This window comes from Procambarus clarkii, chromosome 75, assembly GCF_040958095.1.
Source record: "Procambarus clarkii isolate CNS0578487 chromosome 75, FALCON_Pclarkii_2.0, whole genome shotgun sequence".
Classification (NCBI taxonomy): Eukaryota; Metazoa; Arthropoda; class Malacostraca; order Decapoda; family Cambaridae; genus Procambarus; species Procambarus clarkii.
In genome coordinates, this window is record NC_091224.1 from 14,210,163 (window position 1) to 14,230,573 (window position 20,411).

The window sequence follows — 20,411 nt, forward strand, 5'->3', positions numbered from 1 at the left end:
TCGGGTGTTGTTGGCTGTGTGGTGTTCGGTGTTCGGTGTTGCTGGCTGTGTGGTGTTCGGTGTTCGGGTGTTGTTGGCTGTGTGGTGTTCGGTGTTCGGGTGTTGCTGGCTGTGTGGTGTTCGGTGTTCGGGTGTTGTTGGCTGTGTGGTGTTCGGTGTTCGGGTGTTGTTGGCTGTGTGGTGTTCGGTGTTCGGGTGTTGTTGGCTGTGTGGTGTTCGGTGTTCGGTGTTGCTGGCTGTGTGGTGTTCGGTGTTCGGGTGTTGTTGGCTGTGTGGTGTTCGGTGTTCGGGTGTTGCTGGCTGTGTGGTGTTCGGTGTTCGGGTGTTGTTGGCTGTGTGGTGTTCGGTGTTCGGGTGTTGTTGGCTGTGTGGTGTTCGGTGTTCGGGTGTTGTTGGCTGTGTGGTGTTCGGGTGTTGCTGGCTGTGTGGTGTTCGGTGTTCGGGTGTTGTTGGCTGTGTGGTGTTCGGTGTTCGGTGTTGCTGGCTGTGTGGTGTTCGGTGTTCGGGTGTTGTTGGCTGTGTGGTGTTCGGTGTTCGGTGTTGCTGGCTGTGTGGTGTTCGGTGTTCGGGTGTTATTGGCTGTGTGGTGTTCGGTGTTCGGGTGTTGCTGGCTGTGTGGTGTTCGGTGTTCGGGTGTTGTTGGCTGTGTGGTGTTCGGTGTTCGGGTATTGTTGGCTGTGTGGTGTTCGGTGTTCGGGTGTTGTTGGCTGTGTGGTGTTCGGGTGTTGCTGGCTGTGTGGTGTTCGGTGTTCGGGTGTTGCTGGCTGTATGGTGTTCGGTGTTCGGGTGTTGCTGGCTGTATGGTGTTCGGTGTTCGGGTGTTGCTGGCTGTATGGTGTTCGGTGTTCGGGTGTTGTTGGCTGTGTGGTGTTCGGGTGTTGCTGGCTGTGTGGTGTTCGGTGTTCGGGTGTTGCTGGCTGTATGGTGTTCGGTGTTCGGGTGTTGCTGGCTGTGTGGTGTTCGGTGTTCGGGTGTTGCTGGCTGTATGGTGTTCGGTGTTCGGGTGTTGCTGGCTGTATGGTGTTCGGTGTTCGGGTGTTGCTGGCTGTATGGTGTTCGGTGTTCGGGTGTTGCTGGCTGTGTGGTGTTCGGTGTTCGGGTGTTGCTGGCTGTGTGGTGTTCGGTGTTCGGGTGTTGCTGGCTGTGTGGTGTTCGGTGTTCGGGTGTTGCTGGCTGTGTGGTGTTCGGTGTTCGGGTGTTGCTGGCTGTGTGGTGTTCGGTGTTCGGGTGTTGCTGGCTGTATGGTGTTCGGTGTTCGGGAACACGAGGCAACTTCCGTGGCTTCGGTTACAGGTATTTTATGAACAACTAAATGGTGTTCCAGCAGTGTTCGGGTTTAGCCTCCTCTTCCTCTTCTCTTCCATCCTCCCCATCAGTGATGGCATCATCAGCAACAGGAACAGCTTCCCTATATGCTTTCCCATTTTAGATGACATCTCACCTCCTCTGACAACAATACTCCCTCCTTTCCCTCCCATCCATTACCTTCCCTTCGCCCGCACCTTCCCATGGGTGTCCCTCGAACTCTTAAGAGCTGTAAAAACACGGAAGTTAATCCCACCCGCCACACACTCTGCCCACCTGATAGGTTAAGTAATAATTGTAAATAAGAAGCAATAAGATGCTTATCTTAACATACTAACAAGGTTAGGTGAGGTCGGTGTTTTCTATGAAGCTTTTCAAGGTAAACTAAAATATACACAATCAATTAGTATGTCACATATGCACTTATTAAATAAGCCAATATTGACAGTAAGCAAGTGCGAGAACGGGTTGCCCAACCGAGGCCCGCCAGGAAGTTCCTCTCCCCCCCCCCACACCCCAAGTCTAGACATAATTCCGTGGCGTTCACGTAATTCTGAAAATTTATCATAAAATTCCGATAAGCTTCGAGACCTCCCTCCCCCACCCCTCTCCCCCTCCCCCACCCCCCCTCCCTCAACCCTCTCCCCCTCCCTCACCCCTCCCCCTTCCTCACCACTCCCCCCTCCCTGTGTAGGTAGATTATTTCTTTCTTTCCAGAGTTCCAGCATGTCCCAGCCCACAGTCTTATCAGCTGGCTGACGATGTTGCTATGAACGGGAGGCACTCTCCCACTCGGTGTTTATGGGTGACGAGGCTGCCTGGCTGCCTGCCTGCCTGCCCCTCTCCCTGCCTAACTTTCTGGCTACCTCACATTTAAGTAGCCATGCCTCTACAACAGTCTGTGCTCCTGTCTGGCTGGTTGCGGTGTGACTATTTGCTTCTCAGGTTTGAAGTACTAGAGGGGATCCCCGGCTGCGCCCGAGACTCTCTTCCCCTTCCCCCTCCCCGTTTTTCCTCTTATCTTGCCTTCTCCTACCCTTCATTTTCTCTACCCCCATGTCATATTTCGTCCAATATCCCTCCCTCTTCTCCGATCATCACGGTCTACCCGTCCCCCACTCTTTACTTCCCTCTCTTCCTTTCTCTTCCTCTCTCTCTCCTTTTCTCTCACCTCTCTCCCTTTCCCTCCCTATTTCCCTTTCCCTCGATTCCTCTGTCCCTTTTCCTCCCTCTCTCCCTTTCCCTCCCTTACTCTCTCCCTTATTCTCTCCCTTTCCCTCCCTTACTCTCTCCCTTTCCCTCCCTCTCTCCTTTTCCCTCCCTCTCTCCTTTTCAGAAAATTTAATCGGTATATTTTTTCGAAGCACTGAAAAAGTACGGAAACTCTACGGAAAACCACTCTACCACCACTCTACGGAAAACACAGACATTCTATGTTTTAGATATAGTGTTACGGACCCGAGTCCAGCGTCCGAGCCCGGAGCAGTGACGACCATGCCATCTGTGGGTCAGCTCCCGAAACCCCCTCCAAAAGGACGACGCCACCTAGTGAGGACGAGATATACTGGACACAAGGGCTAGTTTCCCGTCCTGATCAGCTCATAACACAGCCGCTGCTGACCTCTGGTGAGGTGGAGCTTAGACAGCAACGCCATCTATGGAGTGGATAGGTGGGCGTTTGTGTCTAAGCCTGTAAGTGAGGTGCCCTAGAGTGTCCCTATTACTGATGACGTGTCTGATTACAGAGTCGACCTGGGACTGCTGTAATGGAAGTTGGATCAGTCTACCCAAGGCAGCCGTAAAGTCTCCAAGTATTAGCTGCAGAAGTTGAGTCACCCCCCCGGATGAACACTGTTGTGTTAGCCTGCCTGTGACGTGGCATTTGAGGAATTGTCGTACCCGGGGCTGACTCGTGGAGAAGAATAGCCACTAGGGTGTAGTGGTGAGGAGAGTGATCTGTGGAATCACACGAGGCTCCTGCCTAGGGCTCACAACCCTAGTATCGGTCGTGGAGTGGCCTACGCAGCGGTGCTGATTGGAACCTGCCAGCTAAAGGCTGGATTTGTGGTTGACGGCCTCCACGACGGTGCACCCAGTGGGACTGTGGTTTGGCTGGCCTGTGGCCGGGGTAGACTCGTCGAGGGAATCAAAGGATTCATCGTGAGGCCACAAGAGAACCAGGACCACTCGTCTTGAGCACCGTGAACGTCCAGAGTCTTCAGAGGAAGACCACGTTGTACATAATAGTGTTTATACCTCCCCCGTGTGATAATCTATATATTATTTATGGTGACGGTGATAATTATATTATTAAGTTTTTGCCTTTGTCTCCCTTCCCCTTTAATTTACTTGCGTTACGGAGCACACCCCTTGAAAGCCACTACTAGCTTGGGGCCGGATACCCAAACTCTACTAACATCAGAGAAAGAACCCAGTTGCGACCCGAGAGGGCCGTAACATATAGATAGATTTTATTTTATTGAGGAATATCTATCGGGTCTCTCTCTCTCTCTCTCTCTCTCTCTCTCTCTCTCTCTCTCTCTCTCTCTCTCTCTCGCGCTCTCCATTGCCTAATAATCTTCCATGCCAATAATGCTTACAAAGTTATAGGACCGTTTCCGGTTTTGAAACGACCCTCGATATTCCGGATATTAGGTTGGGAGGTACCTCTGTTGTGGAGGTGTACCTCTGTTATGTGAAGGTGTACCTCTGTTGTGTGAAGGTGTACCTCTGTTGTGTGAAGGTGTACCTCTGTTGTAGTAAGGGGGGCGTTCCTCTGTTGTAGTAATGGGTGTATCTTTAGTGACGCTTCAAGATATGGCTCCTAATACCCATTGGGTCATATTTTGAACATTGAGGCCTAGTGCCAGCTTTCTGAACATCAGGACACCAGATCTCTCAAAGTGAAGTTGGCACTTGTGCTGTTATCTTTGTGATGTTTGCTTTCTTTAGACTTAACCCCGGAACATTTGTTTACGTCTGCTCTTCAAGCAATCGAAAACGTCTCCTGGAAGATCGACAGCAAAAACCTCGTAATACCAATTATAAATGACCTGGTTGCTGCACAGAGTAAAGGGTCTAGAATCTCCTTTGTATGGATACCGTCACACAAATATAACCCATCATAATGAGACAGACATTGCAGCCAAATTAGCGTGTAACAAGGATGAAGTTGAATTAGATCTAGGTATCCCCATCTCTGCTGTCAAAACTGTATTGTTCCAGACACTCAGATCTGATAGGAAAGAAATTACTGACTCCCAACGACCTGAAAGCACTAGTATAAAAAGCTATGATTTGTTCAGATCTGAAACGTATATCTATGGGCAGCACAAAACGTCCACCAGACTGTGCGACACAGTGGTTGCAAGGATCAGGTTGGGTTACCGTTACCTGTGGCAGGTGGCTACAGGTGACGGATCTCCCAATCCTGAGCACTCCAGGTACAAACTCTGTGAGCAGGAACTGCGGCACGATCTCCCGCACTACATCCCCGAATGCCCAGTAATCAAGCCATTCAGACCCGTTTGCATGAGGTACCTGGAGCTTTGCAATTACTTTATTCACTCTCGTGTTCATGATGATATCCTTATAATGTACCCGGAGTCTGCCAGTGCAGAATACTTAACACATGCCTCTGTCTGACTAACCATCCTGTGTGATGGGGGACTTAAGCATCACGTAGCTACCTTCGTGACACACACTACTCCTCTCCATATAGTCTAGGGCAGCTGCACAAATGCAGGTGTACCTAAGCGTGTTAATAAAAAAATACGTTGAAATATATCCGAGTTTTTGGTTAATTTTGAAAGCCTATATTTGTAGTTTTATAACGTTTCTACATCTGTCTGTACTGATTACTTGCTCTGCTTTAGTATAGTTGGATATATGATTGATAGTGTTGTTCACTCCGGAATGAAAAACATTGGCATCATATAACATATATTGAACAATAAAAGTACTTTAGACACATGTCTTGATTATGCTCTGCATTCAGACTTTTTAATTCATTTATACTGACCTGGTTTCTGTGCCCCAAGCATGTCTTGGTACAGTTGGTGAGGCGACCTTTGCTACCTTGGTCCTCTGAGGTGCCAGTCACTCATCTTGAACAGTATCAAAATTCTGAACGTCTGGGTATAACATATAACAATCTTTATCATCGTCTACTGCTTCAGTTATGTCTGAGAATAATGAAGGGGTAACATGATGCATCAGTGAACAAATCCACAAGGGCCGTGACGAGGATTCGAACTTACGTCTGAGAGCATCCCAGACGCTGGGATGCTCTCAGACGTAGGTTCGAATCCTCGTCACGGCCCTTGTGGATTTGTTCAATGAGAGGGTAACTTCATTAAACACAATTGACCTGTTGTAATGTCGTGACTCAGTCATTATTACAGTTTCTTTAAGTGCAAAGTGACCTTAAACTAATTTGACGAGTTAGATTTATGTGCTGGATCTTCTTTTTTCTTTTTTGAATTACAACTATCTTTACAACTATTCAAGGTTCTAGAAAATTGGCCAGCATTAATAATGTACTGACTTTGCTTCTGAATTAATTAAGTTCTTCTAGACATTCTTTAAGTATCCCGTAAAATAATTCGACCGAGTCACCGTTTTTTTTTCTCCCACTTTTCTTAGAGATGAGTCTGAGGACTTGTTAAGCTATATTCTTCCCTAATAATTATTACTTCTTGAACACTCTAAAGATGGGTTCCAACGAATTATTAGTCTCGCTATTCATCTTGAGGTTATCTTGAGATGATTTCGGGGCTTTAGTGTCCCCGCGGCCCGGTCCTCGACCAGGCCTCCACCCCCAGGAAGCAGCCCGTGACAGCTGACTAACACCCAGGTACCTATTTTACTGCTAGGTAACAGGGACATAAGAAACTCTGCCCATTGTTTCTCGCCGGCGCCTGGGATCGAACCCAGGACCACAGGATCACAAGTACAGCGTGCTGTCCGCTCGGCCGACCGGCTCCCCAAATTAAAGCTTGCAAAGTTGCTCCCCAAATTGCAAAGCTCCTATTAAAGACGAAGATCAAACAACTACCGTATTTCCCAGCGTACCCCAACCGGGGTACATACTGTATCTACCTCCACAAAATAACGTCTTTGTCCCACAAAACCACCAGAACATCTTAATAAATGGACGACGAAGCATTCAACCCACGAGACAATCTTTGGCGCAGAACAGTGAGTCGAACGAGCGTCCTGGACCCCTCCCCCCCCCCCTAGACACGCATGTACCCATAGATGCAGTATGCCAAGAGTTACACAACCTGGAGTCCAAAACCCCACTAGGAATTTGCAAGCACCGAACTGATACCCAATCCAATGAGAACATGTAATACAACTCCTATCCTCATTATCAATACAATTATACCATTATTTCTGCACATATATATTAATATATATTGAGTTGTGTGAGCAGGAGGAGGGGACCAATAGCTGCCAGTTTACCCTGAACAAACATGACGCGGCCCATTACCCTGGGATATTACTTATGTTTAAATGGGAATATTATTTACCGGGAACACATAATGGGGGTGATGGTGTGGGGTGAGCCCTTGTGCGGCTGGTGTGTAAGGAGGGGACATGGGCCGAGGGGGGGGGGGAGAATAGGGAGACTCAGAGGAGATGGGGGAAGGAAAGGCCCAGAGGAAGGGAGGGAAGGGAGGGAGAACGAGGTAGGTGGAGCAGAATATACCAATAAACAATGTAGAGTGCAGGAGGGAAGGGTAAACAGGAATTATACAATATAAATATGAATCCCACTTTTCTACCTACATAGAAGTTAGATCTAAGTTGCCAGTCAACATTATTTCCCAAGAGGTGGTTCGTGCAGTTAATTCCTGTTGAAATAACAGGTGTGGCGGCAGGTGTGGTGACAGGTGTGGTGACAGGTGTGGCGGCAGGTGTGGCGGCAGGTGTGGTGACAGGTGTTGTTTTAATATTTTCTCTCAATTTAAAGTGGCTGGCCTTGTCCACCTTATCAATTCTCCTCAGTATCTCAGTATCATGTATGTTGTGGTCATATTTCCTCTGCTTCTTCTGTCCTTCGGGGTTGTCAAGGTCTATTGCCTTCAACTTTTCCTCATAGCTTAACCCTCTTAGCTCTGGAACTAATCTAGTCGCAAACTTCTGCTCGTTTTCAATTTAAATTGTTATTCTTCACAAAGTTTGCATTCCAGACCGGTGCTGCATATTCCAGTATTGGTCTAACAAAGGCTGTGTAGATATTGCCTAGAAATCGTCCCTGATTTTAGGTTTATAAACGGTGCTCTAGTGATTGCCAGCGTCTCATATGCCGCCGATGGCACCCTGCCTGTGTGTATGCCTCTGGTGTTAGTGCTGGAATTATATCCACTCCCAAATCTCTCTCTCTCTCTGTCTCTCTCTCTCTCTGTCTCTGTCTCTCTCTCTCTGTCTCTGTCTCTGTCTCTGTCTCTGTCTCTCTCTCTCTCTCTCTCTCTCTCTCTCTCTCTCTCTCTCTCTCTCTCTCTCTCTCTCTCTCTCTCTCTCTCTCTCTCTCTCTCTCTCGTCTCTTCCTCTGCTTAACATTTCAGATGTGAAATAAATGGCTGCATCATCTATATTGTTCTCCCTAACTACTTGTACCTGTAACATTAACTACCCACCTGTTAACGACCATCACCACCAACTACCCACCTGTTAACAACCAGCATCACTAACTACCTCTTTCTCTCTCTTACAGGCTACCTGTGCTCGCCGGAAGCCAATGTATACGACATAGACTTCACCAGGTTTAAAATTCGCGATATGGACACCGGTACAGTATTGTTCGAGATCGCCAAACCCCCTCCACAAGGTGAGTGTGTTGGGGTGTGTGGTGGGGGAGGTGTGTGTGTGGTGGGGGGTGTGGAGGGGGGTGTGTGTGGTGGTGGTGGGGGTGTTGGTGTTAGAGGGGGAGAAGGTATTGGTTCTGGGGAGCATGAGGGTGTGTACTCACCCCTGTTGGGCATTGGCTGTGTCTCTCAGCTCTTGAACTGTCCAGTTGGGCACTATTCTTATACTGAAATAAAATGTTTATAATGTCTTGGTGGCTCGTCGACTTGCTGATGAAAGGAGGAATGAGGCGTGCTTAGGGGCATTACTTCGTGTGTATATATATATATATATATATATATATATATATATTTATATATATATATATATATATATATATATATATATATATGTCGTACCTAGTAGCCAGAACGCACTTTTCAGCCTACTATGCAAGGCCCGATTTGCCTAATAAGCCAAGTTTTCTTGAATTAATATATTTTCTCTAATTTTTTTCTTATGAAATGATAAAGCTACCCATTTCATTATGTATGAAGTCAATTTTTTTTTATTGGAGGTAAAATTAACGTAGATATATGATCGAACCTAACCAACTCTACCTAACCTAACCTAACCTATCTTTATAGGTTAGGTTAGGTTAGGTAGCCGAAAAAGTTAGGTTAGGTTAGGTTAGGTAGGTTAGGTAGTCGAAAAACAATTAATTCATGAAAACTTGGCTTATTAGGCAAATTGGGCCTTGCATAGTAGGCTGAGAAGTACGTTCTGGCTACTAGGTACGACATATATATATATATATATATATATATATATATATATATATATATATATATATCTGATGCTGACCTCATGTGTACTCACCTAGTTGTGCTCGCGAGGGTTGAGCTCTGGCTCTTTGGTCCCGCCTCTCAACTGTTAATCAACTGGTGTACAGATTCCTGAGCCTACTGGGCTCTATCATATCTACATTTGAAACTGTGTATGGAGTCAGCCTCCACCACATCACTGCCTAATGCATTAACTACTGACACTGAATATTGTTTTCCAATGTCTCTGTGGCTCATCTGGATACTCAGTTTCCACCTGTGTCCCCTGGTGCGTGTTCCACCCTTGCTAAATAGTCTGTCTTTGTCCACCCTGTCAATTCCTCTGTGAATCAGAGTATGAAATTATATGTACACGTGACTCGCCCTACAGTCACATATACACCTGCCTATTGATCACATTTCCTTAAATATCTGTCTAATATCACCACGTCACTTCCTACGTCAGAGGGGCGATGACGTCATGAAGGGCTTTACCGAGAATTATCAAGGGCTTTCATCCCCTCCCCCGCCCCCCTTCCCCTGCCCCCCTCCCCTGCCCCCTCCCCTGGGGGACGCTGGGCACACGCTATTGAGGATTGATATTTATATTTATATGGCTTTGGTACTTACTTCGTCTGAAATATATATATATATATATATATATATATATATATATATATATATTTATATATATATATATATATATATATTTATATATATATATATATATATATGTCGTACCTAGTAGCCAGAACTCACTTTTTGGCCTACTATGCAAGGCCCAATTTGCCTAATAAGCCAAGTTTTCATGAATTAATATATTTTCTCTAATTTTTTTCTTATGAAATGATAAAGCTACCCATTTCATTATGTATGAGGTAAATTTTTTTTTATTGGAGTTAAAATTAACGTAGATATATGACCGAACCTAACCAACCCTACCTAACCTAACCTAACCTAACCTAACCTAACCTATCTTTATAGGTTAGGTTAGGTTAGGTAGCCGAAAAAGTTAGGTTAGGTTAGGTTAGGTAGGTTAGGTAGTCGAAAAACAATTAATTCATGAAAACTTGGCTTATTAGGCAAATCGGGCCTTGCATAGTAGGCTGACAAGTGCGTTCTGGCTACTAGGTACGACATATATATATATATAATATATATATATATAGAGAGAGAGAGAGGATCCACAAGGTCTTCTCTGAGTACTCTTTATTTTCTTCTCCGAGGCTATGGGTCCCTACACTTGCACCAGAGGTGGTACCCCTTCTAGATTAAAAAAAAAATTATATATATATATATATATATATATATATATATATATATATATATATATATATTTTTAGTATATTTTGGTAGCAGTCTTTCCTGTAGACATATATTATTAAATATGACCGAAAAAGTAAGATTAATAATTCTAACACGAATTTTCTCAATCTTTCGTACATTTCTTTTCACTGTTGTTGGTAATTCAAAAATCAATTCTCCAAAATTCATTTTTATTTCTAGTCTGACGCGACACTTGAGCGCGTTTCGTAAAACTTATTACATTTTCAAAAACTTTAGTTTACACAACTGAATAGAACTTACACATCTCCGATTTGTTTATATCTACATTTGAGTGAGGTGGATGGGGTGAGGTGGTATTTAATAAGGTATTAATTTCATCAACACAAGACAGAACACGAAACAATGGGTATTGAATAGAAGTGATTGTAGAAAGCCTATTGGTCCATATTTCTTGATGCTTCTATATTGGAGCGGAGTCTTGAGGTGGGTAGAATATAGTTGTGCATTAATTGGCTGTTGATTGCTGGTGTTGACTTCTTGATGTGTAGTGCCTCGCAAACGTCAAGCCGCCTGCTATCGCTGTATCTATCGATGATTTCTGTGTTGTTTACTAGGATTTCTCTGGCGATGGTTTGGTTGTGGGAAGAGATTATATGTTCCTTAATGGAGCCCTGTTGCTTATGCATCGTTAAACGCCTAGAAAGAGATGTTGTTGTCTTGCCTATATACTGGGTTTTTTGGAGCTTACAGTCCCCAAGAGGGCATTTGAAGGCATAGACGACGTTGGTCTCTTTTAAAGCGTTCTGTTTTGTGTCTGGAGAGTTTCTCATGAGTAGGTTGGCCGTTTTTCTGGTTTTATAGTAAATCGTCAGTTGTATCCTCTGATTTTTGTCTGTAGGGATAACGTTTCTATTAACAATATCTTTCAGGACCCTTTCCTCCGTTTTATGAGCTGTGGAAAAGAAGTTCCTGTAAAATAGTCTAATAGGGGGTATAGGTGTTGTGTTGGTTGTCTCTTCAGAGGTTGCATGGCGTTTCACTTTCCTTCTTATGATGTCTTCGACGAAACCATTGGAGAAGCCGTTGTTGACTAGGACCTGCCTTACCCTACAGAGTTCTTCGTCGACTTACTTCCATTCTGAGCTGTGGCTGAGAGCACGGTCGACATATGCGTTAACAACACTCCTCTTGTACCTATCTGGGCAGTCGCTTTTGGCATTTAGGCACATTCCTATGTTCGTTTCTTTAGTGTAGACTGCAGTGTGGAAACCTCCGCTCTTTTCCATGACTGTTACATCTAGAAAGGGCAGCTTCCCATCCTTTTCCATCTCGTAAGTGAAACGCAGCACGGAACTCCGCTCAAATGCCTCCTTCAGCTCCTGCAGATGTCTGACATCAGGTACCTGTGTAAAAATGTCGTCAACATACCTGCAGTATATGGATGGTTTCAAGTTCATGTCGACTAAGACCTTTTGCTCGATGGTACCCATGTAGAAGTTTGCAAACAGGACACCTAGGGGAGAATCCATGGCGACCCCATCTACTTGCTTATACATGTGCCCATCCGAGCTCAAGAAGGGTGCCTCTTTAGTACAAGCTTGGAGTAGTTTCCTTAGGATATTTTCTGGTATGTCAAGAGGAGTACAGGCTGGATCACGATACACTCTGTCGGCTATCATCCCGATTGTCTCGTCCACTGGTACGTTGGTGAACAGCGATTCTACGTCCAACGAGGCTCTTATTCCTGTGGCCCGTGTGCCCCGCAGTAAGTCAACAAATTCCTTTGGCGACTTCAGGCTGAAGGCGCAAGGGACATAAGGAGTCAGCAGGCCGTTGAGTCGCTTCGCCAGTCTGTACGTGGGTGTGGGTATCTGGTTAATGATTGGCCAAAGTGGGTTTCCAGGCTTGTGTGTCTTGACATTTCCATACGCATATCCAGGTTTATATTCCCCATATAAACCTATAATATGGTTTATATAAACCATATTAGGGAAATATAAACCTGGATATAAACCAAGAGGAATATAAACCTGGATATGCGTATGGAAATGTCAAGACACACAAGCCTGGAAACCCACTTCGGCCAATCATTAGCCAGATACCCACACCCACGTACAGACTAGCGAAGCGACTCAACGGCCTGCTGACTCCTTATGTCCCTTGCGCCTTCAGCCTGAAGTCGCCAAAGGAATTTGTTGACTTACTGCGGGGCACACGGGCCACAGGAATAAGAGCCTCGTTGGAGGTAGAATCGCTGTTCACCAACGTACCAGTGGACGAGACAATCGGGATGATAGCCGACAGAGTGTATCGTGATCCAGCCTGTACTCCTCTTGACATACCAGAAAATATCCTAAGGAAACTACTCCAAGCTTGTACTAAAGAGGCACCCTTCTTGAGCCCGGATGGGCACATGTATAAGCAAGTAGATGGGGTCGCCATGGGTTCTCCCCTAGGTGTCCTGTTTGCAAACTTCTACATGGGTACCATCGAGCAAAAAGTCTTAGTCGACATGAACTTGAAACCGGCCATATACTGCAGGTATGTTGACGACATTTTTACACAGGTACCTGATGTCAGACATCTGCAGGAGCTGAAGGAGGCATTTGAGCAGAGTTCCGTGCTGCGTTTCACTTACGAGATGGAAAAGGATGGGAAGCTGCCCTTTCTAGATGTAACAGTCATGGAAAAGAGCGGAGGTTTCCACACTGCAGTCTACACTAAGGAAACGAACAAAGGAATGTGCCTAAATGCCAAAAGCGACTGCCCAGATAGGTACAAGAGGAGTGTTGTTAACGCATATGTCGACCGTGCTCTCAGCCACAGCTCAGAATGGAAGCAAGTCGACGAAGAACTCTGTAGGGTAAGGCAGGTCCTAGTCAACAACGGCTTCTCCAATGGTTTCGTCGAAGACATCATAAGAAGGAATGAAACGCCTTGCAACCTCTGAAGAGACAACCAACACAACACCTATACCCCCTATTAGACTATTTTACAGGAACTTCTTTTCCACAGCTCATAAAACGGAGGAAAGGGTCCTGAAAGATATTGTTAATAGAAACGTTATCCCTACAGACAAAAATCAGAGGATACAACTGACGATTTACTATAAAACCAGAAAAACGGCCAGCCTACTCATGAGAAACTCTCCAGACACAAAACAGAACGCTTTAAAAGAGACCAACGTCGTCTATGCCTTCAAATGCCCTCTTGGGGACTGTAAGCTCCAAAAAACCCAGTATATAGGCAAGACAACAACATCTCTTTCTAGGCGTTTAACGATGCATAAGCAACAGGGCTCCATTAAGGAACATATAATCTCTTCCCACAACCAAACCATCGCCAGAGAAATCCTAGTAAAGAACACAGAAATCATCGATAGATACAGCGATAGCAGGCGGCTTGACGTTTGCGAGGCACTACACATCAAGAAGTCAACACCAGCAATCAACAGCCAATTAATGCACAACTATATTCTACCCACCTCAAGACTCCGCTCCAATATAGAAGCATCAAGAAATATGGACCAATAGGGTTTCTACAATCACTTCTATTCAATACCCCATTGTTTCGTGTTCTGTCTTGTGTTGATGAAATTAATACCTTATTAAATACCACCTCACCCCATCCACCTGACTCAAATGTAGATATAAACAAATCGGAGATGTGTAAGTTCTATTCAGTTGTGTAAACTAAAGTCTTTGAAAATGTAATAAGTTTTACGAAACGCGCTCAAGTGTCGCGTCAGACTAGAAATAAAAATGAATTTTGGAGAATTGATTTTTGAATTACCACCAACAGTGAAAAGAAATGACCGAAAGATTGAGAAAATTCGTGTTAGAATTATTAATCTTACTTTTTCGGTCATATTTAATAATATATATATATATATATATATATATATATAATATATATATATATATATATATATATATATATATATATATATATATATATATATATATATATATATATATATATATATATATATAATGACAATGTCAGACCACGGAGGAAAATGAAACAGGAATTTCCTTAAGTACTTTCGTATATTAATACATCTTCAGAAGGAGAAGGAGTATTAATATACGAAAGTACTTAAGGAAATTCCTGTTTCATTTTCCTCCGTGGTCTGACATTGTCACATTTTTAATCACGTGTTTATTTTCGTGATACACACACACACACATATATATATATATATATATATATATATATATATATATATATATATATATATATATATATATATATATATATATATATATATATGTGTGTGTGTGTGTGTGTGGTTTTGCATAAACACATGCCTTCCATACAGGTTCTATGACCATCCACAACCGGCAACACTCGTGGTGCATATTGGGTACAGTTTTTTTCATTTAAATCCTAGAGCATGTTGGGATCGAAACGAGCCTGCTGTTGTGATCACAGAGTTGACAGTGGTTTACAGCTTGCGGGGGGATGATTCTTACTTTGTCTCACACACACACCTGTAGGCTCAGAGCGATCCCATAACATGATCTAATATTTGATACAAAACTTCTCTTCTCTCTCTCTTCTCCCTATCCTTCTCCTCTCCCTCTCCTACCGTCTCTATCCTCGCCCTCTCTACCCTCTCTCCTCTCCCTCTCCTCTCCACTTCTATATTTGTAATATAAACACGAATGACTCCCGCTCTGAACAAGACATTTCATAAGCTTTAAGAAAAATGGTCTTTGACTTTGAGAGAACGTCCCAAACTTTCCCCATAAATACATGGAACGAGAAAGTTTGAAACCCATGTAATAGAGGCAAAGTTTGGTGGCGTGCACACTGCATCAAGTTGCAGAATTTATAAAACAATTTTACATTTAAAACTGTGGAAACCTTGGGTGGTTGACTGTGTAAACTGTGTAGAGATATTTTGCGTCGGTTTGACTGTCTCGTCTCTGGCATGGACCTTGTGTGGGAGAGGGAGGGAGGGCGGAAAGGGAGGAAGAAGTTGGGAGAGAGAGAGAGAGAGAGAGAGAGAGAGAGAGAGAGAGAGAGAGAGAGAGGCAGGTTAGGGAGGAAGAGGAGAAGGCCGAGGGAGGGAGGTCAGGCACCCAAACATTGCTATGACTCAATTTTCCAAAGAGCTCACATGAATGTCTTATGAAAATAACATTTTTTTTATTGCTGTGTATGTGTGTACGTGTGTGTGTGCTTACCTAGTTGTACTTACCTAGTTGTGCTTGCGGGGGTTGAGCTCTGGCTCTTTGGTCCCGCCTCTCAACTGTCAATCAACAGGTGTACAGATTCCTGAGCCTACTGGGCTCTATCATATCAACACTTGAAGCTGTGTATGGAGTCAGCCTCCACCACATCACTTTCTAATGCATTCCATTTGTCTACTACTCTGACACAAAAAATTCTTTCTAACGTCTCTATGGCTCATTTGGGCACTCAATTTCCACCTGTGTCCCCTAGTGCGTGTGCCCCTTGTGTTAAATAGCCTGTCTTTATCTACCCTATCAATTCCTCTGAAAATCTTGTATATGGTGATCATGTCCCCCCTAACTCTTCTGTCTCCCAGTGACGTGAGGTTCAATTCCCGTAGTCTCTCCTCGTAGCTCATACCCCTCAGTTCCGGTACTAGTTTGGTGGCAAACCTTTGAACCTTTTCCAGTTTAGTCTTATGCTTGACAAGATATGGACTCCATGCTGGAGCTGTATACTCCAGGATTGGTCTGACATATGTGGTATACAAAGTTCTGAAAGGTTCCTTACACAAGTTTCCAAAGGTCTTTCTTATGTTAGCCAACCTGGCATATGCCGCTGATGTTATCCTCTATATATGGGCTTCAGGGGGACAGATCTGGCGTGATATCCTTAAACCTGTGTGCGTGCATACGTTTGTGCGCATCCACACGTCCATACGTACTCCCCTAATTATATTTACCATGTGCAGGCGATGAGTCACACTAACGTGGCTAAAGTAAGTTGACCAGACCACACACTAGAAGGTGAAGGGACGACGACGTTTCGGTCCGTCCTGGACCATTCTCAAGTCGACTTGAGAAGGGTCCAGGACGGACCGAAACGTCGTCGTCGTCGTCGTCCCTTCACCGTCTAGTGTGTGGTCTGGTCAACTATGTTTACCATAAGGAACAACAGCGTCTTAGCCCCCTACACTCCACATCCTGGTCAGTTAAGGCCGGGGGGCTTTGTTCTTCAAGTGTTTCATCACGTGACCCTCGAAGTTGCTTAATGACTTCGACTCGACGAGCTCCTGTTGTAGCTGCTCCCCCTTTGTCTGTGACTCTTAAGCGGAAGGTGTTTTGCCTGACGTCTCTCCACATCATGTGTGTCATGTGTGGCGAGACACATATCATGTGTGTCATGTGTGGGGACACATCATGTGTGTGTCATGTGTGGGGACACATCGTGTGTGTCTCCAGCTACGCCCAAGCTACACACCACTGACTACACCAAGAAAGTCCAAGCCATGGTGGACTGGCCACCCAACTTTCTGTCCTCCTCGTCCTCCATCCTCATCGCTCTTTTCAAGAATTTCAGCTCCCCGTTCTTCTTCCTCCTCCTCCTCCATCCTGACCAAGAGCGCTTTGGCCATACAGCAAGACAAACACTAAAGCCAAAGGTTTTGCGGTCTACAGGCGCACCTTTGTGAGGGGTGACTCTTCCCAGCTGACTGTCTGGGAAGACTGACAGACTGACTGACTGACAGGAAGACTGACAGTTGTACCCACATTCAGGGAGAAGTTGACCCGGCAGGGCGCACCGGGTCTATGTATTCACCTAGTTGTGCTTGCGGGAGTTAAGCTCTGGCTCTTTGGTCCCGCCTCTCAACCGTCAATCAACTGGTGTACAGATTCCTGAGCCTATTGGGCTCTATCATATCTACATTATATCTACATGAAACTGTGTATGGAGTCAGCCTCCACCACATCACTGCCTAATGCATTCCATCTGTTAACTACTCTGACACTGAAAAAGTTCTTTCTAACGTCCCTAACTTGTGGGGCCGTTAGAAAGAAACTTCCCCCGTGTCCTGTTGTGTAGGATATCCAGCTGTAGCTTTAGTCGTCCTGAGCTGTGATATCATATTGATTAATTAGAACAAAGAATTAACACCATCTCCGTAGTATATGGGACTTGCATACAGTCCCCCCCCCCCCCGTGGCGCAGTGGTAAAGCACCCACCCGGCGCTTCGAGCATGCTTTGCCCTGGGTTCGTATCCTGCCCTGGGGGAGGAGTGAAGGATTGACCGGGCACCAATCCTTATCTATAGTCTCTGTTCACCCCCAGCAGTGATTCGGTACCTGGTTCTTAAACGATTTGGCGATTTGGGGAAAATTTAGATTAAGGACTTCGCTGGAGTCTTCATAAGAATGGAAGACCTCTTGTATATATAGAACAAAAAACAAAAATATACATATATAGCGGGTAGCCATCTTGGATGCTAGTAACTGAGGTATTCTGATATAGGGAGACTGCGGGGGGGGGAGGGGGTAGGGGGGAAGTGGGGTTTACAGCTTACTCCCCAAACGTTTTGACCACGAGTAGTGACGCTGTTGAGGTCTCGCGAGTTGCACTTTCCTGGGAACACCCTGCGAGAAGGAAGGCGGCAGACATGCTCACTGTTATTGGTAGATTCATATCCCGGGCCGCTGGTGTGTGTGTGGAGGTGGCGACTGTCAGTTAATGGGAGGAGAGCAGGTACTCGTATCTTGCGCCGCCAAACCTCTGTCTGTCTGTCTGTCTGTCTGTCTGTCTGTCTGTCTGTCTGTCTGTCAGATTGGTTTGGCTCTTTCTCGTTGATAATTCCCTTCACTTCGCCTGTCACCGTCGGGAAACTATGGCGTCAGGTGTGGGAGACTTCAGGTGTGGTAGACGTCAGGTGTGTGGTAGACGTCAGGTGTAGTAGACGTAAGGTGTCTACCGTAGGTGTGGAAGATCAACCACACCTACAGGAGAGTAGAAAGAGCTTAAGCTGCTCTATGCTATTGAGACGTAATTTATTATCTTAATAAACTTTTTTTGAGCCACACATGTAGCTGAATCACATTTACATATACGTAAATGTAAATTGACATTGTAGTGTGTTATCGATTCCGCACTGTGTTATCGATCCCGCACTGTGTTATCGATTCCGCACTGTGTTATCGATCCCGCACTGTGTTATCGATTCCGCATCCGTACGTAAACGCAAGCATCTGATAGGCGCTTCACGTGTTCGTTTGATAACTGCAGTGATAGTAGCCATGTTGACTAATTGGGGGTAGTCATTACAGAGTTAAATGAGGCTGTTCCTTAAAGAATCTTAATCATTCAGATGGACTCCCTGCAAACACAAACCTATACTGTCTCTATGTTCCGCTTGTTACAACTTGTAATAAAGTTGTCACATCTTGGCCTAACGTGTTTATGACGTATTAGAACGTTGTTACAACTTGCTATATTGGTTGTTATAACTGGTTAGGAGGTGTTAAAACTTGTTCGAACGTTGTACCAACGTCGTAGTTTCGGTGTGTGTTTGGCGGGCTCTCCCTTGTCCCATTGTCCGGATTAGTTCTTGTATAATCCCAATTACCCTAAAGAAGTTGCAAGTGTATTAGAGCTAAGTTTTGTGAATAAACATATCAGTTGCAACAAATCTACAAGGGCCGTGATGCGGGTTCGAGCCTACGTACGAACCAACTTGACCGTAGTAGGTCAAGTTGATTTCACGGTTGCAATTCGTTTACCATGTCGTAGCTCAGTCGATTAAGGCAGCGTCTGGGATCCTCTCGGTCGTAGGTTCGAATCCTCATCACGGCCCTTGTGGATTTGTTCATTTGATGCATCAAGATATTGTGATTTCTGTCTGTAATATCAATAGCAACCATTCGTATATTCGTATATTTGTATAATATTCGTATAACAAAGTAATATTGTATTCGACTTGTACTTAATACATGTCATGATAACCTCCAGAATTTGCCGTACCTATGTGTTGTTGTTGTTGTTAAAGATTCGCTACCTGGAACATAAAGTTCCAAGTAGCACGGGCTATGGTGAGCCCGTAGTGCCTATAAGTGTTGTGCTCGAGAGTCTCATAGACTGGTATAACCACCAACACCAGGGACCAGATTCACGAAGTAGTTACGCAAGTAATTACGCACGTGTACAGCTTTCCTCAATCTTTGACGGCTTTGGTTACATTTATTAAACAAGCATGAAAACTTGCGAATCAACTGTTGTTATTGTTATAAACAGCCTCCTGGTGCTTCGGAGCTCATTAACTGTTTAATAATTGTAAGCCAAGCCGCCAAAGATTGAGAAAAGATGTACAGGGGCCAGATTCACGAAGCAGTTACGCAAGCACTTACGAACGTGTACAGCTTTCCTCAATCTTTGACGGCTTTGGTTACATTTATTAAACAAGCATGAAAACTTCCCAATTAACTGTTGTTATTGTTATAAACAGCCTCCTGGTGCTTCGGAGCTCATTAACTGTTTAATAATTGTAAACAAAGCCGCCAAAGATTGAGAAAAGATGGACAGGTTCCTATGTGTGCTTGCGTAACTGCTTCGTGAATCTGGCTGCTGGAACTCTAGAACATGTGCCTGGAGGAGGACCTCCACCCCGTACCTCGACCGGTTGACCTAAGAGCAGGTACCGTTGCTGTTGCATCTACACACACTGCCTGGCTAACCCTGCAAGCGGTCTGCTCTAGGCAATATTGCAAGCAGAGGTGGTCAGAAAATAGGAGAATCCCAGAGCCTTCACTTACGTGACCAGAGGGATCCAGCGTTTCAGGACCTTATTTCTTCTCTATGAAATCCCTGGATATTAGCGACTTTCAGGTCTCCAGGTACAGCCAGGACCCCACCCCAAGAAGGTCCCTGATCTAGACAAGCAAAAATGACGCACCTGTCTTAGACTCTGCACCATTTTCACTACTGGGCTCTATCATATCTACACTTGAAGCTGTGTATGGAGTCAGCCTCCACCACATCACTGCCTAATGCATTCCATCTGTTAACTACTCTGACACTGAAAAAGTTCTTTCTAACGTCCCTAACTTGTGGGGGGACGTTAGAAATGGTGGTATAGACACCACCATTGTTTGTGGTGTCTATACCCTATTTATCCCCATTTGTTATTGTCTCTTTGTTAGCCTTTACCTACAAGTACGCTTTGCCCGAAACGCTATGCGTGCTAGTGGCTTTACAAG

At 44.9% G+C, this 20,411-nt stretch overlaps 1 protein-coding gene across 1 annotated transcript in view; it reads left to right on the plus strand.

Moving 5' to 3' along the window:
- unc-119 (unc-119 lipid binding chaperone) overlaps positions 1–20,411 on the plus strand; it is a 143,523-nt gene that overhangs the window by 74,618 nt on the left and 48,494 nt on the right. The window contains exon 3 of the mRNA XM_069313230.1: positions 8,027–8,140. Within this exon, the coding sequence (XP_069169331.1) occupies positions 8,027–8,140 (114 nt within the window). The remainder of the gene's footprint in view (positions 1–8,026; positions 8,141–20,411) is intronic.